General features: G+C 37.7%; 1 protein-coding gene across 4 annotated transcripts in view; it reads left to right on the plus strand.

Moving 5' to 3' along the window:
- Positions 1-23,572, plus strand: part of SLC1A3 (solute carrier family 1 member 3) — a 61,659-nt gene extending 38,087 nt beyond the window's left edge. For 2 of the 4 annotated variants that reach the window (XM_068422381.1, XM_068422384.1), the window contains 7 exons: positions 4,583-4,787; positions 6,188-6,230; positions 15,010-15,305; positions 16,941-17,174; positions 19,774-19,968; positions 21,412-21,546; positions 23,368-23,572. In XM_068422381.1, coding sequence (XP_068278482.1) covers positions 4,583-4,787; positions 6,188-6,230; positions 15,010-15,305; positions 16,941-17,174; positions 19,774-19,968; positions 21,412-21,546; positions 23,368-23,572 — 1,313 coding nt within the window. The remainder of the gene's footprint in view (positions 1-4,582; positions 4,788-6,187; positions 6,231-15,009; positions 15,306-16,940; positions 17,175-19,773; positions 19,969-21,411; positions 21,547-23,367) is intronic. The other 2 variants (XM_068422383.1, XM_068422385.1) reach the window with 2 other exon arrangements.
- The last annotated feature ends 1,597 nt before the right edge of the window (positions 23,573-25,169 follow it).

Consider the following 25,169-nt stretch of genomic DNA (forward strand, 5'->3'; position numbering starts at 1 on the left):
ATTATGTTAGTTAGTGATTAATGTTAAGGACAAATATAAGTACAAGAACACTTTGCTGACTAGGGTTTTACACACAGAAATAGGGCCTCAGTCATACCATTGTGGTAAATATACATATTCCATCTAATTGTGTAAATATGTATATTCCTTCTTTCTAAAAAAAAACACAGGCAGAAATTCTTAAGTACTGTAACAGGAAAATTAAGTATGTGCGTAAACTTAAATCTCAGACTGAAATAGTTCATAACTTATGACTTGAGGACATGGTACTGTTCTGCAAGAAATCGGTTGATGCAGTTGTGCTAATTAAAGGGAGAAAGTGATCTGAAGTTGTAGGACTTTTTAGCATAGGCTCTGCTTTTTGGCTTTTAAAATAATTCCTTGGAATTATTCTTGAACAAGCAGATCCAAAGCTATTACTGGCTTAAATGTTATCTAAAGAGAATGTGCTCAGTGTTTTTCATCTTTGATCTTCCTGAGAAGCACAGTACAATCCCTCTGTGTTACTGTGCCCTAGCATGATCCAAGATTACACATAGATTATGTACAGCATGCTTTCAATGTCAAGAAAATTAAAAACAATAGAAGCAACTCTGGACTTGCAAATTCTAGAATTTTGTATAATCTAGAGTCATAAGTACAATATAAAAAAATTAATTGACACAAAACCAGTCATAGTATAGTAGCTATTCAGGAAAGCTGCTGTATCATTAGTTCATGCTAATTTGCAGAACCATGATCAAGTCAGGTGAACAATCAGAACTAGCAGATTAACAATTCAGAGTTTTTAACAAGTTGCCCTAACTAGATTTGTTTCTCCTTTTTCCTGCATCCTTTCTCTCTCTTTCTCCTCCTCTTGCAATTACTCTACTTGCTTGCTGCCTTTCCTACATCCTAAAATATTTGCATTTCTTCTCTAACACCTTTGTTAAAGAACAAGGTAGTGCTTTGCCTTTCACCCTGACAGTCTGGAGAACTTGTCACGTCTTTATCTCACCCACAGTGTGACTGGTTCCTCACTTACTTCTCAAGAGAGGGAAAGAGTAGGTGAAGGAAGAGGACAGGGGTAAGGTCTTGTGTTTGTTTGCAGTTTTACAGACTTATGCCTGCCCCCTTCCTTCTTCTTTTCCCTTCCTCCATGCCTGCCTCTATCCCTCCCCATCAATACTTAAAAAATCATTCCCATTCATGTTCTGTGCGCGCACACGCTGGGAGAAATTACAGGCGCTCTGCTCCAGGTTGCCTTGACAACTTCGGGGCATCCCTGTGCGTGCAGACCCGTGGTACAGCAAAGTTTCCCAGGCCCCCTGGGGAAGGGGAGGGGAAGAGAGGAGGCTGAGGTGCTGGAGCCAGCAGCCGTGTGGAGGAGAGAGCAGCAAGCAGGATGGAAGGGGCACATACATCTCCCGCGGGACAATGGGGTTTTGCTGCCCGGCTGTGAAAGAACACACTGAGGATACAATGGTCTGTGACACATGAAAGCTTTGGAGCGAACTTTATTGCTTCTCCATTAAGGACCCTGCCAGAGTCCCATTCAGCTCTAAGAAATCTTGTAAACATCTTAAAATGCAAAGAAAACAAACTTCTTCATTTTCTCATGTTCTAAAAACAGTTTTAAAATATTTTTTAGATAATTCTTGTTGTTGGTATGCTGGAAGTTTTTCCAGTTTCAGCCCCGGATGGTACCGAGTGTCCCTCTTGTGATTTCCCTGAGTTCCCATTAAATTCAGTGGCAGGGAAGTCTGCCCAGCAGCTCCCCAGTAAGGGTTCCTGAGGTGAGAACTGGCTTCCTCCTCATATAGCTTTTGATCATACTTAGGCCTGTCATCCCTCTGCTTTGAATGCTTGCTGCTATACACGTCACGAGTGCTTAGAGCTCAAGAAGAGAGGAATAGCTGTTTCTTATTTTCAAGCTGATAAGTCATTTATATGATAGCAAGAGCAGGAATGAGACTGTGCAACAGACAGGGGCCGTGTAGACACAGCTGGAGTGCATAATAGGAAACCAAGCTGGAAAGCAGCTTATAGAGGAAAGAGCATGACTCTTGCTCCCTGACATATCACTTGAACATGGTTCACTACTCAATCCCAAAATCAGTCCAAGAAAGAAATAGGATTGCAAGCTCTAATCCTTCGACACAGCAATCTTTAGTGGTAAGATATGCCCTACACTGACTCCTAGTGATTTTTGCAGTATAGGAGACTCAACCTAGTATCAAGGGTGGAGTACAAAGAAAGATCAGCTTGGTTAAAGCAGTGAGCGTGTATGCCTGTGAACCCTCTAGACTGACAGTGCTCAGTATTTGGTCCTCAATCTATTACTTGGCAAGGGCAGAATATGGGAACTGACTGATTTAACATCTGTGCATTTCCAAACCTTCCTACCAAACTATGTAGGTTAACCTTTTCATGCTCAGGATGTAAACCAAGTTTAAAGCTAATCTTAGCTAAAATGAAAAAATACACAGCCCATTGCTGTTGTTACTGCAGAAATAGCAAGCAAGAACATAAAACAGCAAATAAAATTAAAGATAAAGTTGACTGGACTAGTATGCATGCATTCATTTGTCACTTTTAAAATTATACTTTGTTTCAAGTTACATACTAATACTTTAAAAATAATATTTGTAACAAATGCTGTCTAACATAAACATTGTGCAACTCAGTAGCAGATCTGAAATTCTCCAAAAATTATTAACTTTATGTTTATGCATTCTTTAATTATATTTGCATTACTTTTGAGGACTCTAAAAATAATTGATCCTCTATCCGCCAAGAAGAGGGCTATAGGACTTATTTCCTCTTTGTAAAGATAAGAAAACTATTTATTACTTGGTAGTATTTACCATTTTCCTCACAGAATTTCAAAACATAAATGTAAACTTACCATAAGCATTATCATCCAGTTTTACAGATGGAAAAGCTGAGCAGAGAAATGAAGGATCAAGTGCTTCAAATGTTGGATTTCCATTTTCAGTTTCTTACTGTGCCAGTAACACTTTGTTATTCTACTACAATGGCACATGTAAATCAAGCAATTCAGGGTTCAAATCTAGTGATCTCCCTTTGAAATTCATTTTGTGGGTACAAATCTTACTGGCTCTAATGTGTTCTGCCAAAAGGACAGGCAAACACTAGCAGAAATGAAAGGGTAAGTATGAAGCATGTGATTGGTTTTATACTTTGAAGATTTGATCAGAGCCTGGAACACAGCCTTGATCTCAGTTACATCAGTGACTAGAGTACTTTAACTCCAGTAGCACATATTTCCTCCTTTAGAAGACAGACAGAAGTACGATACATCTATAATGATTTGAGAAAACATTTAGTTTTGCCAGGTCATGATTCTAGTTTTATGTTTCCATATTATTTATATTCATGCAGTCCTATTGCCTTGTTTTAAATGCTTGCTCCTCTGAGATAGGTACCCAGAGAAGAAGGTGGTCAACTTTCATTATATTTTGTATGTTCAAAGATGGCATCTAGATCTGTGTGGGCAGTCTGCAGAAGTCTGGATTAGACAGTGCCATATAGGGGTCCATAGGAGGAGATAATAAATCAAAGAGATCTTTTTCTGACCTCTTTCTTCATTCTGCACTTTGAAAACTTGATTCCAAGAAGAAGCATCAGCACTGTTTTGAGACAGATGGTGTAGCCTTCCAGATGAAGTATGGGGAGATTAATGACTACTGGAAATTTTAAGGAGAAGGAGCAAAGGGGCATTTTTAAGGAGAAAAACACTAACTGCACCTGCTTGGAAAGAGAAAGAACATTTCCATTTCTGACAGTCCTCATGAAACACTGCTTCTCAGAGATTCAGCTCTTTTGCTGGCAGAACTGCACCTTCATTTAAAAAACACAGTGCAGCCCTGTTGGTGCAATCTGATGAACAAACACTTTAGCAGATACCATAGTGAGCACCCTAGTATTCACATTAGATCAAATGCATTAAGACAAGCCAAGAATTAGGATTAATGTCACAGGTTTTGCAAAGCTTATAAAAGACTCTAAATGCTTATTCATACAATAGTAAGGTTTTTCTGAAACAAGCTAACAGCATTTAATCTGTTTTAAACTCCCAGGCTTGGGACAGAGGTAAACTGAGGTCATTCTATTAGGAATTGAAGAAAACTCTTCATACACATCAATTGTAGCAAACATTATTAATGTTACTTGAGAGTACTCTGTTTTCTTTCTTACAATTACAAATTTGGTGCAGCACATTTCTAAGGCACATTTTTCAGACTATGGTAACTATGCTAGTCAAAAACCATGAATTTTCTCACTGGAATACAGGGAGTGCCACACTGCATCAGACCAATAATGTTTGCTTTTGACAAAGTGTTAATAAAGCACAGAAAGTTGTAACTCTTGTAATAGTAAATTATATAATAACAAGCATTAGGAGTGGGATGGGAAGACAGGGGCAGTACGAGCTGCAAAACAGGGCCAACTTACCTTGGGTAACTTTAAATGTAGTGGTCATCAAGACTTGTCCCACAAAATCATTTTCATCATTCTGAGTTTATACTCTTTACTCACAACTGTATGAGGTGAATGTCCTTCTGCTTAAATTTACTAGGAATTGCTGCCCTGGATAGTAAAGCATCAGGGAAGATGGGAGTCCGAGCAGTAGTCTACTACATGAGTACTACGATCATTGCTGTACTGATTGGTATAATCATTGTGGTCATCATCCACCCTGGGAAAGGTACTAAAGAAAACATGCACAGAGAAGGCAAAATTGTGCAAGTGACAGCAGCAGATGCCTTTCTTGATTTAATCAGGTATGGCTATGATATTGCACATTTTCTGTACCAATAGCAACAACAGTAATATTTAGATTCACATGAGAAAAAAAAAAGTAGAGAATTTTAGACAGTGACTGCATAAACTAGCCAAATTTCTTTCACCTATGTGATACCAATATCTCTAACCTTTGCAACGCTACAAAATACATGGATTTATTTACAAATCAAGCTGTGGCAAGGGAAGAAATTGCTTTTAATATTCAAAGAAAGATTCTTTCTTTCATGCACAAAAGAAAGACTTCTGTTCTGCTATCTGCATGGGTCTTTTCCCCTCCTTCCGTAGCACAATCCTTATTACCAAATTCCTCTGCTTTCCTTTACTTCCAACTTTCAACAGTTTTCTCACTTCACTTGAATCCCTGATTTAGCTATTCATCTTAATTTTGAATTGTAGCTGCCAATCTGGGTGCATCTACTCAACTTGTTAAAGTGTATGGATGGGAAATAAATTCCAGGAACAGGCAAGTAAAATGCTTGAAATAGAGGGGCACAGATATAAAATCTTGTTTTCTCCTTGCTCAGAGACTCTGCAATGCCTCTTTTATAGAGCTAATATGTCACAGATGTATTCCAGGGAGTAGGGAAGCTGAGGTTTTGAACTCAGGAGCTTTTCCACAGGTAAAGCCACCAAAATTTTGTGTTCCACTAACCCATTTGGAGAAGCCAGAGACATGGAGAAAGGCCTCCAAGAGTCATGCTGCCAGGAAAGGGGACTTCAGAAAGACCCATGAAGAGGTTTGCACTCAGATTCCTCAAGATTTATTCAGTTAGGCTGCTTCTAATTCCCTCAGAAATGTCACCATTCTGGAGAGCAAACAAACAAACCCTCATATGTAACAAGTATGCACACTCATAGATAAATATATGTGTATGTGTTATTATTAATGAATACTCAAACTTCAGAAATACTTATTTCTGAAAGACTCTAAATTGAGTGATAAACGTCATGATGTGCTAGGCTATGTGACTGCAAAAATTGTTTGAGAAGTAGAAATGCTTTAAATATTAACAACTTCTTTATGAATTTGGATTCAGAAATCATTAATAAATGCAAAATTAAAAGTCAGCACTGACCCACAGAGCTTTGTTCATTTGGCAATTTAGCTAATATTCTGCTCCATAACCAGACCTGCTATACAATATTTGATACAGAGATTGCAATTGCCAGGATCTATCCAGTCCTACTACATTTTGTCCTGATAAAGCTAACCAAGCCAATGCTATATGCAAAGCTCTATTCACTGTATACATAACTACATATTTGTCTTAGGATTCCTTTGAAAATTAGCTCATCAATTCTTTTATTAGCTCTGCCCCTAGTTAAGATATTACTAGAGTCTTATTATTTCTCATGTTATTTTCTTTCTTTTTCACAGAAATATGTTCCCTCCAAATCTGGTGGAAGCTTGCTTTAAACAGGTAAAAATGTTTCATTAATTCCGACTAAAACATAACAAAGAAAGAAATTGAAATGTAATAGCATTTTCTTTAGGAATTTCATGTACTTGTACCTACAGCAGAAAGAAACTTATGTATGCTGCCAGCTGTAAAAAAAAACTCAAACCAAATCAACCAAATCTGTGCTTTGTTTTCAATCATATTGTCTCAGTATTTGCTATGAGAAGTGAAGAAAGCACACCTGGCATAGAAAATAAAAAAAAAAAGTTTTTTCAAAATATCAAATTGATAAGTCTACAGCAAGCTTCATTAAAGTTAATACAGTATTTACTTTTCAAAAACAGTGTTATGTTCAATTGGGAGAAACTGAGATATGCACCATCTGTTCAAAGACCGGAAGATGTTCAAGAACATCATGTGCGAAATGTGCATAAGTTCAAAACAGTGGCAACAATTTTGTGGACATCAATAACAAAATCAAACTAGGGGACTTCCTGTCACCTATGATAGGAGTGTATAGCAATCCTCTTTCGATATTGCTTCCCAAATTAGCCAGGTCTTGACCTTAATTGTTCTACAAAGGAAATTTCTTTTTTAAAAGAAAGACATTATAGGTTCAGTGAAACCTATAATGTGTATTTTCATAATCTAATTGCTTCTTATTGACCCCACAGACAATCTTGAACTGATAGTATTTAGCAGTTACTGCTGTAGCAATTAAAAAAAAAGCTGAAATGTGGAGGTCAAGAAGCAAGAGGATAAAGAAGAAACTTTCCAAAGTCCAGCTGAGTTACATCTTGCAGAAAAATTGAAAAGAAAGAGTAACATTTTCTTTAGTTACATAAACAGAGACCAATAAAAAGCAGTGACTTTCTAGATGAAAGATTTGGTCAAGATTAAAGATAAACTAGACCCAGGTCCAAAACCAACAAATGCTATGCCTCTGTTTTCAGTAAGGATGATGATGAACTCAGGCCCGTGATGCAGAAGAGCAGTATGGAAATACAAAAGTCTGTATCTAAACTAGAAATAAAATTCAAATAATTTAATGAGATAAAGTCAGGGAATAATATCATTTTTATCTCAAAATAATGAAATAATTAGGGCATAAAGTCACAGCTCTAACAGCAAGTATTTTTAATAAATCTCTCAAGTTGGGATCTCTCAGTCTATAACTGGTAAAAGCAATCATAGTGCCTTTCAAACTGCAATTTCAAAAGATTTGGGAATTGATTTAAGCAGTTAGTAATGCATTAGCTTGATCTTGATTGTACTGAAGGATATAAGTACCTTGAAGGAAAGAGTAAAGACTTCATAATATATCAAAATGAAAAATACATGAAAAAAACAAGATAAAGAATAACACAGGTTTCCATCTTTCTTCCACAAGATTGCTCATTTTCTTCTTTTTTTTTTTTTTTTTTGTGCCACAGAAGTGCAATGGATCTAATCTCTTCGGACTTCTGTAAAACAGAGTTCCTAATAGGAGGGAAGTGAGATAGTTGAGCAGGGGATAAGATTATTGTAAAAATTGTGAAATTTCTGGAGACAGCAATGCAAGTTGCTGAAGGACTGGGCATATCTCAATTGATATTTTTCTGAATGACATTGCCATAAAATGCACACAATGAAATTTACAAATGACAAAAAAGTCCAAGCACTTTGTATCGAGATATATAACAAATGCTAAAGAAGGTGATATGTCCCTGTCTCACTGTAGTACTGTAAAGTCACAACAACAAAGTGAATTGGCTCTTGCCAACACTGGCATGTTTGGTTATCTCCTTGTAGCTCTTCGTCACATGTGAAATAAACATTTAGAAATTAACAGCAATTTCTGCTTTGAGATGGGAAGTCATCATCAGAAAGGAAAAAAAAAAACTAAAACACCTCTAATTCAGCTCCAGGATATAATAGGTGACGTAACTTCAAGACAGGAAATAAAGCCAGAGAAATGTAATTATCTGGAATACTGAGTATATTCTGGTCACTACCTTCATGGCAAGATGCATGCAAAATGAGCACAATGGAGAGAGGAGTCGCTGGGATTATCAAAAGAACACAGAGTATAAAGCAAAAAGAAGCTTGATTTAAAAACTATTCAGGTACAAAACTCAAAGTGGGAACACAGCTGTATAAGATAAAGAAAAATGTTTATACAAGAAGAAATGGAAATCACTGTGACTGAATTTAAAGTGGGAATTAGAAAGGTTTTTAACCTTCATTACCTAAAAGGTGAGGTCCTGGAAAAATCTTCAATTAGGAGTCGTGGGAACAACCTACTTCATCAGTTTTAAGACATAGCTTGAAAAATTCTTTTGATAAAGTATCCTACAGCAACAAAAAACTTGACTCAGTGACTAGCAGTCCTAAATCTATGTTCTTAATTAAAGATGTCCTGTAGATTCTGTTTACATTAAGTATATTGCATTTCTCATGTGCTTTACAGCTTAAAGGGATTTCTGAAAAATGGTTCAAAAACCAGGAAATATTTCATGAAAGTTTTGTCTGACTTTCAGCAGCAGCTATGCTTACTGAAGCACCAGGATTTTAAATTTGTCATACTGATACTATTACCTTTTGAATTAGGTACCAAAACCTAGATTTTTAGGTATAAGTTATTCTGTTATAGCAGATTTGTTAAATTAAAAACATTTTACAGGAGAAACAAGTATGTGTAAGATTCATAGGTATCCAGATGACTTTGTACATCTGAATCTATAACTTTCTTTTCGAAAGTTTACATCAGGTTTTTCATATGTTTCTCTGAAGATTTATGAAGAAGGATGATCCATCCGGCACTAATCCGGTTCTGTTACACCGTGTTTGCTGGCCCAAACACAAAACAGACTCACAGTCATCCACACTCAAATGCATAATACTGATCCACAGCTTTGCACACCTGGAAACCATCAGTGGCATATGCACTCCACATTCAAATCACATCTTTTGATATATTAGGTGCTCACATTCTGTCTTATAGCATCCTTAGGTAGGTTTCTTTCCTGTCAGAGATCTGCACTGGAATCCACTGGAAGGTTTTTCTTTCTTTCTCACCGTGGCCAGGAGATAGATCCTCTAATTATTAGTACTATCCTCTAATTATGTTAGTACTCACAGCAAGTTTTGAACCTATTACTTTCCCCATCAATAGCAAGCACTTCCCAAAGCAGCTCCAGTAACATAGAGGACCAACTATCATTTCCAAAGTTTTTAACCTCAAAAGAACAACTATTACTCAAATTTTGTAACACCAAGACATAGAAAATTGTACATTCCTTCGCATAATTAATTTTAGTGAAGTAAAGTTATTTGTCTGGATGTGGAACTGCTCTTCTGCAAAAAGAAATGGAGCTGTGTGAAGAGGGTAACCAAGGCGGGGAGGACTTCTAGATGGAGTTAGGAAAGCTTTTATAGGATTGATGCTGGCAGAAGAAGAGGGACCTTAGGAGATGTTTAGGAAGGATCTTCCTAAATTTTCTCCTGTTCCTCATTCAGTCTTCTGGTCCTTTGGATTCCCTTTCCTGTTGTTCTTTCCCAGCAAGTCTGTGAGGCAAACAAAGCTGCTTCCTCTTGCTGCTGCTTCTCTTCCTCCTCCATCTTTGCACATTTTCTTCGCCAGAAACAGGAAGAGTGGTGGAACAAAATGGCCCTTCCCCTCCAAAAAGGGGAGGGGAATTGTGCATCTTCCCCATTGTGCATCCCAGAAGCCAGGAGGAATCCCTGTAGGAGGAAAAGAAACCCCACGGAAAAGCTAAGGAAAACCTTTCATTCAAACCTTTCATCTGAGAATCAGCAGAACCTTTCCAGGCTTACCTGGTGGCATTCAGCCCCATGCCCCAGGGAAGTCTACGGGGACAAAGCTCCACCCCTGCCTAGCAGGTCAAGTTAAGAAGAATAATCTGGAAAATGTTGGGCTTTAGCTTCACTCTGTTCTTCTCTACTTACTCCCTCTCTCCCTGTGAAAGACCACAGTCCTCTTGGCACTCTGTCTCTAACAGGACCTCCTCCAATTAAATCAGTGGCGGATAAGGATCACTGGAAACAGCAGATTGTTAATCCAAACATCATACTTTCTGATGCTGGTTATTTCTGTACAACATATGTTGCTACAATCACTATGCACTGATCATTTGGGGGCTTTTGTGATTTTTATCAGTAACAGGAGGATCTGAAAAGACTGACTGCAGATAAATATTCCACACGTACCTAAAACTAAATTTTCTCTACACCACTATATTCACCCCCAGTTTAGGGATATCTAAAGAAATCTTTGTGTTTATCTTTCAGGTCTGGCCATTATCTCTTTCTTTGCTAAATTAAAAAATGCTATCTAATTTGGGGCTAAGCAGTCGTAAGCCCTCTGCTCGTTAAGCAGCTACTGCTTTTTAACTGCTTGTTCTTTGTGCTGTGCTCTGGGGATGTATCACAGGACAAAAGAAAGACAAGTGAACTTGCTACATCAGGAGAAACAGAATCAGTCTAACAATTTGGGGAGGGTCATTCTGTTGTGAATAGGTGGAATCTGATGCCAGCTGAAGCTTAAAGAACTGGAAAGGTGCATCTGATAACTGCATTTCTTCTGAGCTATTTTTAATTAAATATTCTTTCCTGAACTCATCCTTAGCAAGAGGATTGGAAGTGTTAATCCCACATCCAGACACAAGTACTGACTAATATATGCTGTCTATTTCTCATGATAATTTTGGCTAGTTAAGATATATTTTAACCTGTGTCATCAGCTTTTCTGCAGACAATTTAGAATGCTTTCACACATGTCCATACGGAAAGGAAAGAAAAAATTAATTAGGAAGATGCGATATCACTTCCTTATTTTCATTTCTTTTCATTTTTTAGGCTTGCATTTAAGCAAACTTGTTGCTTTTAAAATCATCATTCACTAAAAACTACATCATCATACAGACTGAGCACAGACAGTGCTAATTATACTATCTCAGAGTACTGACAGTAAATTATGAGTTTTCAGAGCAGTGACCCATGCAATTACTTTGTCTGCAAGTCAACCACTGGAATGTGCTACTGCCATGTTATAATGTTGCTTCTTAAAAAGTCGTGCAATACATTCAAGTCAAATGACTGTGGGTATCTTGTACCACTAATGAAAACAAAATAATGATAAAAGTGTAAACAACTGATTCATTATATTATGCAATAATTATATTGTCTATTTCATAATGATGTAATGTAATTAAAATTAATTTTAAAGTTGTTCATTAGCACCGTGCCTTGTAAAAAAGTCCAGAAATGTCATTATTTTTATATTTTACTTGCAGATAAAGTTGTTCATAGAAAGGTATTAGTATTAATATGTTCCAAGTGACATTTACTTTGCTCCTAATTTGTTCTCTATAGATGAACCTAAGGAAAAAATATGACTATTTTGTGTCTGAAATCTTACCAGGCAAAAATACCGCTGCCTGGAGACAAAATGTACCAAACATCCTCAGAAATGACAGAATTTCAGTGATGTCTAGCGCATCACAGATTATCAGTGTAGGTGTGTGGACTTCTAGTAAGACATAACCAGTTCTTCTGAGACTCTTAAGCCTATAATCTGTTCTATGAGAAGTTTTTCTTTGTGTCATTTCTTCCATTACTGAATATTGCAAAAGAACAAGGATCTGCAGAATCACACTGTGATATTAAAATACCCGTTTGAGCTACATGAACAGCTGATAATGCTGATTCCCACCAAGAGAGAGATCTGCCTGAAAGTGAGAATCTCATAAAAGCGCACAGAATGATCTCTTAATCACCAGTTTCTCTGCAGAACACTAGTAGTCAGCTCTGCTATTACCTCATCTATTTCAAAACCTTTGACATTTTCTGTCATCTTGAAGGTGTTTTTTCATCTGGTCACTTCCTATAAACAGTTGGCTTTTCACCATTCCACACACAGAAAATTTGTTTTGTGGTGGTCAAGCAATCTTGTATTTTCCCTTTAGTGTCACCTGAAAAAGCACTAACAAGAATAAAGCTCAACCCACACTCTTTCCTTAGTAGATACCTCCTTTGTATTTCCCATATTTGGTCTCCCTTAATTTCTTCTGCTTCACCAGGAACCTTCTCATGACTTTCAATGGACAACTTTGGGCATAAGAAGACAGACACATCTGCAGAGTTATCCTTAAACTCATTTAGCAATAATGAAAGAAAGAAAGGATAGCTCAAATGACTGTCCCAGAACAAATAAAGTTGCTCTGATTCCTGTTACTCAGATTCCCATTTTAGACCTCATTCTAAATAAACCATTTCTCCACTGCTCTGGAAGGGGTTCTCCCTAGTAATATTTCTGAACACTTAAGTCTGACAAACGGGGTGAGTCAATAGATAAGATCTACATCTCTGGGTACCAGTTCTAGTAGCTGAAATGAAAATGGACTTTTCTAAGTGAGGTCCTAAAATCCATATTATACCCCTAAAGAGACTTAAGTAATAAAGGATTAAAGGCATCCTCCTGCTGAGACAGAATTCCAGAATCAAAGCACAAAAAAAGAAGGAATATGCTTATTAAAAGATAAAATTATTTGTGACTGGGTTTTTAAAGGTAAGAAACTTCATGTGATTGTGTTTTCTCCCCTGTAGCTGCCCAGCTGCTTCTCAGTTCCCTGTCACAATTTTTGAGCCCAATGGCCAATTCCAACCTAATTTGACATGAGGTGGGTGATTCTCAGACAAGCCTGTGCTGCCACGGAAAGAAAGGCAGTTGATGACTTAGCTCGTGGCCTGTTTCAACAGGCATCAGCCAACCAGCCAGGCAGCACACATCTAACACCATATCCCATGTTGCTTTTGACCTAGTCAAATAGGTAGGAACGAGAGAAGGACCTGGGGGTAACGGAGGAGAATCAGGACAAAGTCAGTTATGATGTGTCTGGGGAAAGTAGGAAATGAATAGGACATTTGGTAGGAAATTAGGCTTTAACTCCAGTCCTCATTAAGCAGCTTGCTTTTTTATGTTTGCCTAATCTGTATGCCCACAAGCGCAGCATAATTACATCCTTCAGATATTTGCATTAAGGAATAGTTACATAAGTTTTTTATCTACTGAAAACCAGTAATAAAAATATACATATAACACAATTGTCATACTTGTACATATTTAAAAAAAAAATAATTAGAAGTGTTTGATGTACAGTGTTAGGCAGTATTTTAACGTTCCTGTCAAGACTGAATTAAAAACCCTTCAATGATAACTTCTACAAAATTTCCATTTCCACTCTAATACCTCTCTGTCACTTAAGAGGCAATCCCATCACTCCCTTCCTGGCTGTGTAGTTCCAGTCTCAGTGTTTTGCTCTCTCTGACATTCATCAGTCAGTGAGCTGATTCACCTCCATAGGCTTTACCCAAAAATAGCCACTTTTTTTTTGCTTGGTCAATTTTCTGCCAATTTAAAAAGCAGAATTTGCTCACTGAGAGATCAAACTAGAACTGACACAGAGGAGAATTTATCACAGGCTGGATGTGAGTGGATGAGGGAGTGAAACTGGACGTTTCTGTGTCAGCCAACTGTTCAAATAGCTCAGCTGTCTCCTTTAACCACAGCCCAAATCTTATAATGTTTTAGCAAATTTCATTTAAAACTCAAGAATATCTGACTTCCACAGAGATTTGTTCTGCTACATCTTATTCAGAATCTTTCCATAAATCTCCTGAAAGCAAGTTTTATTTGAAATTCTGAAAGTCTTAAAGCCTTCAAGGGGATACAGCAAATATGTGGAAGGAGTGCATGAAAATTATTCAGGTGTGGAAAATAACAGAGAATTAGGTCAGTGTTCATAGATGCTGATATTCAGGTTTCCTGTGTTAGTCATAAGTATGCCATTTCACTCAAATACTTTTGGAGTGTGCAACAGTCTCCAGATATTACTAATAATGCTACAGCTCCTGTACTTAATATTTGGTTTTTGTTGGCAGGCCCAATGGAATAAAAAGCCAAAGCTGCTGAATAACCTTGACACCAGTGTCCCATTGCTTTAATAGGATATTTAGCACTCTGAGATATATTAGAAATCTGGTGATATTTAGTATTCTTTGTGCTCAACAGAATTTAATCAGGACAGAGCTGCAAGGCTCTTTGAGCCCAGACAGAAATATTCAAGATGCACATTTCTCTTTGGAAAAGCATTAGGTGGTGAAAGATTTCAAAGCAGACGTTTAGGAGCATATTGTGATTTTGGAATGGATTTGCCCATTCCATAATGGAACCGTTTAACGTAGAATCCTTTTCTTAATTAAGAAAACTGGTGCTTTGTTACTGCAAAGCGTAGAAGACCAATGGTTTTGCCATAGCAAAGGGAAAAAAAAAAAAGGTATGATATATTTAAGTTACTTTCAGTCTAATTTTTTTTAATTCAAAAAGATGAAAAAGGAAACACCAGAGCATGTGAAAATATTTTAACTAGCCAAAAAAAAAGATTTATTTATTTAACAGTTGGAAAAATGTTGTTGGGAAAAATAACAGTTTATAAAAATGCAAACTAAGAATCAATAGTTTTATCACAAAACTCATGAGCATGGCAAATCCGCATCTTTGGTTTTGACACATTTATGAGAAAACGAGTTCTGGAAGCTAAAGGTGAAGATTTAGCTTTGAAGTTAATATGGATTTTTGTTGCTTTCAGGAAAGCCAGGTTTTCGTCACAGTACATTTTACCAACAAATATTACACAAAGAATTCAAATGTCCTACAATAGTAATTAATATTCTATCTGTGATTTTTACCTTTGTTTGCTATAATTCACAGAATTCCTGTCTTTTATTCTTGTTTTAACAGTTCAAAACTAACTATGAAAAGAGAATGTTTAAAGTAGATATTCCATCCAATGACACATCCACAGTGGCTTCCATAATAAACAATGTGTCAGAAGCAATGGAAACCCTCACTCGAATGAAAGAGGAAATAGTTCCTGTTCCAGGTTCTGTAAATGGAGTGAATGCCCTTGGCTTGGTGGTTTTCTCAATAAGCTTTGGCCTGGTGATTGGAAGCATGAAGGAGCAAGGTCAGGCATTAAAAGACTTCTTTGATAGCCTTAATGAGGCTATCATGAGATTGGTAGCTCTAATCATGTGGTAAGTGCCTCCTTGATAAATTTCATTTTAAGTCACTAACAATATTTTTTCATCACAGTCAGGCACTGGATAGCAAGAGTCTGTTTGGCAGGAAGTCAGACAATAAGATCTTAACTACCTTGTAACTTTTTTCATAAATTAACTCAAGAACTGTAATTCTGTATGTTAATAATTTGCCCAAACACGCCTACTCTTTCAGTGTGTTTAGCTCGTGACACAAGGAAAATCAGGGTCTACGGCAGAACTTGCTAAGCTTATACAGAGCCATCTATGTTTTCATAAAGATAGCAATCACAACAGTATGACTGCCACCTTTATGAAGTTTCCTTATATCCTAATCTGACTTCACTAAAGGAAACCGACAACCCTCTCCCATAATCTTAGTTCTACACAGCAAGACCTTGTTATCATTAGTTTCCAACACAACTGGTTCCTGTAGTTGTGTAGTGTATATGTATGTCCTTGCATTATAGCTGCACTGCTTACACATACACATCATTTTCCTACTTTCTTTATTGTGTTTAATAGGTAAATAAAACCAATACCTTTTCCCTCAAACTTTAGGTATGATGTCAACAATGAAGATTCATTATTTGTCAGGTAGAATGTTAATTAAGAAAAGAAATTATGTCTTGTTGCCTTCTTTACTACAGAGAACAAACTAATCAACTCCAAAAGCCTATCCAGGAGCACACACACATATGTTGCAGTACTAGGTACAAAACTAAAAATAAATCTATTTTTTCCAGTAACTAAAATTCTATTCTGCCAGGAAACAAGGCAAAAATCCTTTCTCCTTCTTTACAAGCAGTGGATGAGAATTGTTACTTCTGAGAAATTTCTACATGGATTTGATGAATTAAAATGTAGTTGAGATATGCTGGATAAATTTTGCTCTGTGGTAACTTAGCGTGGAAAGACAAGTGGACATTTATAGAAATAAGGCTATACCAAAAGTCCAGCTGCCGCAGAATTATGTTAGAGTTTTATGCTCAGCACTAGCTTTTTCTTCGTCTGTAGTGTGCTTACTGATAGGAAAAACAGATCATACTACCTTTGTTGCTGCCCCACAATGCAGCTAACCTCTGTCATATAGATGGCTTCATGCTAGTATTTATCCAGTGCTCCACTGGATAAAATGGGGCACAGCCTGAAGCAGTTCGAAATCATCAGAAGTTATCAGCCTTCTGTGTAGGTTCCTTCCCCAGCAGCATGGGAAACAGCACTAGCGAAATAACAGAACTGGGTTCTCGGCATAGTCTACAACTATGTCAGTTGAGCTTTCATTCATACAGACAGAATTATAACAGAATTGGCTAAACTAGCTTTTAAATTACTCTTGAATTCCAAAGGGAGGTCATCTCCCTACATGTCTGAAAGGCATGCTATACACCTTGAAATCCTTATCAGACCCTGAATCCAACAGAGCCTATCAGAAACATTCACTGTTGTGGTTTGATCCAGGTTGAACTGTTAAGAGTTAAAGAGTTAAACTCTTGAACTGCTTCTGAATAATTTCAGTCATCCTAATGGTGAAATCCTACATTCCTGCATCTATGTAAACACAAATGTATGGATGGGGGAGTGAATTTCTACTTTGTTCAGTACAATACTGATTTGATTTCTTATTTGCAGGTATGCACCCCTTGGAATCCTCTTCTTGATTGCTGGAAAAATTGTTGAGATGGAAGATATGGGTGTGATTGGTGGTCAGCTTGCCATGTATACTGTAACAGTTATCATCGGTTTACTAATTCATGCTGTCATTGTCCTACCTCTTCTCTACTTCCTGATCACTCGTAAGAACCCTTGGGTATTTATTGGAGGCTTAATCCAGGCATTAGTCACAGCTTTGGGAACATCTTCCAGGTATAATACAATATTTTAAGGCCATATTGTTTTTTGAAACAGAAACAATTTTCTGAAACAATTTTGTCTAATGTAATTGATTAACTCTGTTCAAGTATTTACTTGGGCACTTTATTTCAGTTCTGCTGCTCTCCAACAGAGATAATTATTACCATTTTATTGACTTGAACTCTATTTTCTATAAGAACCCCTGAACAGAGATGAAATGAGTTTGTTCGGTGATGCATAGTGTATGGCCGGAACCCTTGTGCCTTTGATTAGCCTCGGTGTTTGAAATTTTTAAGTAGTTTGTAGTGGCTTGCTGGTGAACGATGCAGCTAGCACAGGATCTGCATGGCAAAATGGAGCAGCAAACAGGAAAGTTCAGAGGGGTTTCTGAGAGAGCTTGAGAGCCCTTATTGGCAGCTGACATTCTGTGCTCAAAATCCTGATGGCCATACAACTTGCAACAGAAAGGCCACTTTTCCTCTTTGTTGATGAAGTCATAGGTATGGCATATGAATATAAAGCCTGTTTGCATCTATGATAAAAGGAAATATTATTGTAATCAAATATACATTTCTATATCACATGAACTTTCATAAAACACTTTTAATTTTAATAGATTTTTAAAGTATGTCCTAAAGACAGATGTTTTAAGTCAGACATTCTGTATCACTAAATTCAAGAACTGGTATTTGGGATTACTTTGCAGATCTGGATGAGAAGCTATTCTGACCATTAATATAGAATCTGATTAAGTTTTGTATCACTGAAAAAGCTCTTGAGGACTTAAAAAAATTATGACAGTATATTAATAGGTAGAGAGGCACAATTACTAATATCACATTTGACATTTTGATGTCAATCCTTGCAAATTTGTGGAACGTCTAAAATGGAATTTGATTAGTAATGATTTTTAAAAGAAGATATTAAAACTAATGCCAGTCAACATAGTTTAAGAGAAAATAAAATGAAAATATGATTTCGTGGGTAACAGTAATAGTACTAAAAGCATATGTTCTAGCTTCTGTAAGACATTCCACTTGGCGCTGCTCAAGATTCTGAGTAAGAACCTAAACTGATCCAAGAGAGCACACTATACTGCAAGTGAACTTAAAAGCTGTTTAAAATTCAACTGTAAGTTGACTGTCATCAAAGAGATTTTCTAGCACAATCTTGCACAGCCCTTCTTTACTTTACATTTTATCAGTGTTTTATTTTATCAATATTGATAAAGTTTTCAAAGACATGAAGGTCTGTTAAGCAGTTAGCAGTGAAGAGGTCACTGAAACAGAGTAATCTGAGTTGCTGGGTCTTGAAAAACCTCTTTACTTTGGCGTGATCAGATGTGGAGAAACATCTTTAAGAAGAAAGAGCCCAGGCAGCTGTTATAAAATGGCCACCTTATCCTTCCTTCTGAGGCAGTGTCTCTGAAAAGGAACTTGGCATCATGTGGGCTAAATAGGCACTCCTGTAGCATATGAAGCCAAAATGTTCAGTTGGGTTAGTCTTTAAATTAAATTATAATTTATATCATATTTGGATGTAGCAGTGGGGGAACAAGCCTAAGTGATATACGGGGCCTGGCTGGGACAGAGTTAACTTACTTCATAGCAGCTCGTATGGTGCCATGTTTCAGATCTGCAACCAAAACAACATTGATCACACGCTGATGTTCCAGCTATTGCTGAAGGGTATTTGCACAGTGTCAAGGCCTTCTTTCTCTGTTTCTCACTCTGCTCCCACAGTGATTAGATTGAGGGCTGCGGAATAGGTTGGGAGGGCACACAACCAGGCAGATGACCCAAACTAACCAAAGAGATATTCCATGCCATATAACATTGTGCTCAGCCATAAAAAGGGAAAAGAGGAGGTTTTAGGGAGGCTAGACATCTTTTACTCAGGAACTGGCTGGGCATTGGTCTACCTGTGGGAGGTGGTGAGTTTTGTTTTGTTTTCTTTCTCTCTTCTTTGACATATCCTTCACTTATTGAACATTTTTTTATCTCAGCCGCTGAGTTTTCTTGCCTTTACTGATCCTTTCCTCTTTGCCTGCCCCACCCAGGGTGTGGGGGTGAGTAAACAAGTGGCTGTGTGGTTCTTAGCTGCCTACTGGTGTTAACCCACAAGGGGTAAAGTAATGTAATTGTCCATAAAAATGCCCTTTCCAGGGGAGCCAGCAAATAATAAGAGAAAACATGCTGTTTACTGAAGGCTTGAATAGAGCAGTTTGTACAACTTCAGGAAGACAATGCTTAGGGATGATTCGATCGCAACTCCATGACATAAAAAATGAGACGCAGGAATTTTAAAACAAATCTGCTAGGCAGAAGAATCTCATGACAAAATTCTGAAACTAGACACTTTCAAACCAGGGACTACATAGAGAGTGGCAGTAATTAACCATTGGAAAAACTTTCCAAGAGCATTAGGAGAACCTCCATCATTACAAGTGTTTAAATTCAGCCTTTGTATTTTTTAAAAAAATATTCTGGTAGATCACATAAAAATTAAGACAGTTAAAACAATCTCTCTTGTCATCACAATGTGCGACACAATTTTAACTCCCTCTTTGTAGAATTCACATCATATATTGCCGCCTTTTTTTCTGTTTCAGTTCTGCAACACTACCTGTTACATTTAAGTGTCTAGAAGAAATAAATGGAGTAGACAAACGAGTTACAAGATTTGTGCTCCCAGTTGGTGCTACAATTAATATGGATGGAACCGCTTTATATGAGGCTTTGGCTGCAATTTTCATTGCACAGGTTAACAACTTTGATCTGAACTTTGGTCAGATTATCACAATCAGGTACAGAAGCCATTATTACCTACATCTAATAAAAGCACCTTTGTGATGACTCCTTGCTGTTATATGTTGGATTAAACAAAATCATCTAGAGCTAAAAATGAGAACCACTACAGTAGCTGACTAACTGTAATGATTTGCATCTTCTGCACAGAAGAGGCCCCCCAGCACATATTTTCCTTTAGGTAAACCTTTAAAAAACTAACATGGCACACTATCACTGCACTTGGTAGAGTCAACACGGGCAGTTTTTAATGATGTGAGCTTTCTTTCTTAACTCATGCAGCTGTTGGGAGCTATAGACTTACAATCTGTACCAGGTAGTTTCTAATGCATGTACAAAGCAGTGGCATAAAAACATCACAGTGCTAATGCTAGGATTTCCTAGTCCTGAGGTCTCAGAATACAAGTAGAGCAAGCTGTGTAAGGAGCAGTAATATCTTTTATTACACTAGCTGACACAGGTGGAGAAGATAGGTTTGTTTTCAAGCACGCAAGCCTTCATGTTTGAAATAGAACACCAAACAACCCACTAAGTAGCACTCGATGATGACTGATCTGCATTGATTTCATTATGTTACTCAAACAGTTTAAGAGAAAAAGGTGACGGGTACACGTGCAGAAGAAAGAAACGTCAGCAAGGGGAGAGAGGGACACTGTAGGAATGAGAGAGACACATATTTATCACTCAGGAACACTGAGTGGAACACTGAAAGTTCAGATATGGTGAACTGGGAATGTAGAAGATTTTCAAGCAGAAGTGCTTCTCTCCATAAAAACCACCAGCTTCATTCAATATTCGTCAACCAAAGGCAAAACTCTGCCTTCACACTCTGAGGCAATAGTTCCACATTCATTAGTAACAGAGCTGCTCCCTGCCAAATCACCTGACAAAACAAATTCTTCCTAAACCAGGTGTGAACAAGCATATTTCTATCAAGTTACTAGACTGTATGATTCAGGTTTTCTGGCAGCTTTCTGCTTTCTGATGGCAGAATGCCAGCTGCTGGAGGGCAGATACTTCACCTGGCATGAAGTTATAGTGAGATGGACAGAGAATAAAAGTTCTTGCATTAGATCTGCCAGGACAAAATTACCTCCTCAGCTTTTCTTTTAACATGTTTGAGCTTGTGGAGTGAGTTTGTTCAATGGGTGGAGGTATGTAGTTATAATATTTTTGTCTGGCCCTTAGCATCTAGTAGGGGATTTACCAACTAACAAAATCATGTTTTGAGGGTTCTAGATAAAGGTTTAGTGTAAACATTTTGGATTAAGATCAACACTCCCCTGCAGCTATGCAGTGTTCAGATAAGGGACTGGGCTCATCTTTTTATTTACTACTAAGTAAATGCCTTCTTGCTTCATATCTGTTTTTAATGTTTGCAAGATGATAAGGAGAGTTTAGTATGTCAGTCAATTAATTGCTCTTGACATCTCTTTGCACAGCATCACAGCTACAGCTGCCAGCATTGGGGCTGCGGGCATTCCTCAAGCTGGACTGGTCACCATGGTCATTGTGCTTACATCAGTAGGTTTGCCTACAGATGATATCACTCTTATCATTGCAGTGGACTGGTTCTTGTAAGTATTTTATAGAGTCACTAAGGGTTTAGACCATATTGAGAAATGCAATAGCCAGGGATGTTCTGGCTATACTGCAGTCAGTGGTGTACTTCTTTTGCTGTGGAAGGCAGTTGGAAAGAAGTTAAAAAGAATCACAATTCCTTGTGATTAATGTATTTTCTTAGAGCAGATTGTGAGGAGTGTTATTTAATGATGGTTCCTCTTGCATGCAAAAGTGTTACTTAGAAACCTGGATCCTTAGGTTACTAAGAAAACTTTCAGACACACTGTAATTAAATTAGCAGAGAATTGCTTTAGTTTTCTATTTTTGTAGGATGGTAACAAAAACCTTTCCATCAATCAGGCTGAGAGCTGGTTCAGATCCTATCCAGTTCATTGCAGCCTTGCTGACTATCTCATGTAGGAACGGTTCATATGTCTACCCCATGGACACAGAAATGAAGAACAGTTGTGTAACTCTCTTATCCAGCCACCACAATGTATTGCCCCTCAGTTTTTCCATTCCTCCATCTGTAGAAGACTAACTGACACCTGTAGGTATACAAGGAAATCCCTTAGGTCCAGGATGTCCCCCTCTGCTCTGCTCTTGTGAGATCCCACCTGCAGTACTGTGTCCAGCTCTGCGGCCTCCAACATAAGAAGGACATGGAGCTGTTGGAGCGAGTACAGAGGAGGGCCACAAAGATGATCAGAGGGCTGGAGCACCTCTCCTATGAAGACAGGCTGAGAGAGTTGGGGCTGTTCAGCCTGGAGAAGAGAAGGCTTCGGGGAGACATTCTAGCAGCCTTCCAGTACCTGAAGGGGCTAAAGGAAAGCAGGAGAGGGGCTTTTTACAAGGGCATGTAGAGATAGGATGAGGGGGAACAGTTTTAAACTGAAAGAGGGTAGATTTAGATTAGATATGAGGAAGAAATTCTTTCCTGTGAGGGTGGTGAGACACTGGAACAGGTTGCCCAGAGAACTTGTGGATGCCCCCTCCCTGGAAGTGTTCAAGGCCAGGTTAGATAGGGCTTTGAGCAACCTGTTGTAGTGGAAGGTGTCCCTGCCCATGGCAGGGGGATTGGAACTAGATGATCTTTAAGGTCCCTTCCAATCCAAACCATTTTATGATTCTAACTAAATCAAAGGCAGAAGGTTTCCTCTGACCTCTGTTTCATATAACCGCTGTTAGTTATAGTTTCCAGAGGCTTTTACTCTTCAGTCTTCTCTAGTGATCCCTTCAAGAAATTGCCAGCGTAGCTATCAGAATATGATGTCTTGAAACGATTACCTAACCACATGCCCACTGCCTTATGTAGGTGGACACTTACCGAGTAACAGTCCCAGTCACAGCTCATCAAGCTGCCTCCTACATCTTCTGGGCAGAACCCTCTAAGAGGTCTGAATTATTGTAGTTTAGTTTAAATCAGTTCAGCAGAATTCCACCCCAAACTGCTGACCATAGTTTATGGTCAGGAGGGAAATGACCCTAACAAGGTAGATTCTCATTGGCTTACATGTTCAGAGGATATAAACCCAAACCACCAGAGTATAGAAATGCCTCCAAGAAGCATCTGCCATATGCTCCCTTTGTCGTCCTCATCACACAGCTGTTTCTTGCTGTGAAGTTGCCAAGAGTGTTAACGCATTTTGTGACTCCAAATCCTAATACATTTGTTAATTTCTGTAGAAGAAATCATGACATTCACAGTTCAGATAAATGAATATACATAAATTAGCTGAATCATCTATAGCTATTTAAAGGCCATTTTAACAGCTAGTCTGCATGCTTCCCAGAACAAGTGGTGAAATCAAGGCTAACTTATTATTTCTCCTTAGGGATCGTCTCCGTACCACTACCAATGTCTTGGGAGACTCCATCGGAGCAGGAATTGTTGAACATTTATCAAGGCATGAGCTGAAGAACAGGGATGCTGAAATGGGTAATTCTGTGATAGAGGAGAATGAAATGAAGAAACCATACCAACTGATCTCACAAGAAAATGAGAGTGAGAAACCATTAGACAGTGAAACTAAGATGTAGGTAAACAAAGCATGAGTCCAACAATACAAGTGTGGAAAACACACACTTTTTCCAGCCGTTTATATCTTGAATTCACCAAGTTCACTTATTTTTTTTCACCCTTTTTGCTAGCACTGGAAAGAATTAATGAAAATGTATTCCAAATTAGCAGTGATCATGGTGTATGTTGGCTTCCCACTTAAAAAGAATTAACAGGCAACAACACTGGTCCTGCTAGACATATTCTAACTGGGGATAAAAAAAAGAGAGATTGTCAGTTAAATAAAAACAAAAATCAGCATATATGTTACTCAGTCCTGTGAACATACTCTCTTTTTTTTTTTTTGTATGAACTGGAAAGTAAAACAGATAACAGAGCCTGAAAATGGTTTTATTTTTTTAAATACCTGTTACAGAATTCCTAATATCTATAAAGACACAGTCAATACTTCTAACTTGATAACTGCATCCAGCTAAGTAAATTAACAGGATTTTTGCTTTTTTATCTGATTTTTTTTCTCTCATGTTCTATCGTTGTTCAAATACTAGCAGGACAATGAAAAGAAGGACATTAACTGAAAGGATAAAAAGGGGGAAGATATATAAATAAAAAAAATACCCCAAATCAGCACTTTTGTTGGCTGAGTTGAAATATTTCTCAGAAAGTCATTTTATCTAGACACGGTTTTTCACATTAGCCTCAGTTGATCTTGACAAAAACTTAGCCTCATCAGTTCCCACTGACTTGCAAACATTTACACATGTATGTATGTACCTCCAATCTGGATTTGCCCCCTTAATTTCAACATCACAACCCAGCTGAACAATCTGTGTGTGTAAGTGTTTGTAGGAGCAAGGCCCTAGGCTGCATTGACTCTGAGACAGAAAACGTGTCTTCATCTCTGTGTGGAAAAAAAAACATAGCATACTCTGGGTACACCAATTATCTACGTAATAAGCAATAATAAAAATGGAAGGCAGTGCCAGCCTTCTGCAGAAGGTGCAGAAGGGTGAGTTGCTCAGATGCTAAAGGGAGTGGATTGTAAATCTGAATCCCTGAGACTAACAAAAGGTTTTCTGATTGGAAACCTCCCAAATGCTTGGACATCACACTGATAAGTTATAGAGCTATTAGCTGGACTTACATTTTTCCATCTGGAGAAGAAGGCTCCCTGTCTCAATGTGAAATTTCGAAATCCTTGTGTGTTTATCAGTAGCATCTCTAAAAGAAAAAATAACCCTTTAGAAAGTAAAACTAATGGGTGCTTTTTTACTTTTTACTTGGGAAAGTATATAAATTGCAAAATAGTAAATACTATAATAAATGTTGAAATTTTAACTAGAAAGGATTTTAAAGCACAGTATCGTAGGTGTCTTTCAGGGAATAGATAAGGAAAGAATGAAAAAAGGGAGACAATGCACTTGTAATCCTGTGGCTTTTTTTGTTCATTTCACGATTATTCCCTGATGAAGCCCTTTTTCTAGAAATACAAATTATGTCTTTTTTTCCTTTTTGTCTTGTATTATTATAGAGGTTAAACTGGGAAGTTTTATAATGCAGTCACAGTTGGGGGAATGAAAAAGTATTAATTGACAGACACAATAGTGTTGAGTGATC

Source organism: Nyctibius grandis, chromosome Z (assembly GCF_013368605.1).
Source record: "Nyctibius grandis isolate bNycGra1 chromosome Z, bNycGra1.pri, whole genome shotgun sequence".
In the NCBI taxonomy this organism is placed as follows: Eukaryota; Metazoa; Chordata; class Aves; order Nyctibiiformes; family Nyctibiidae; genus Nyctibius; species Nyctibius grandis.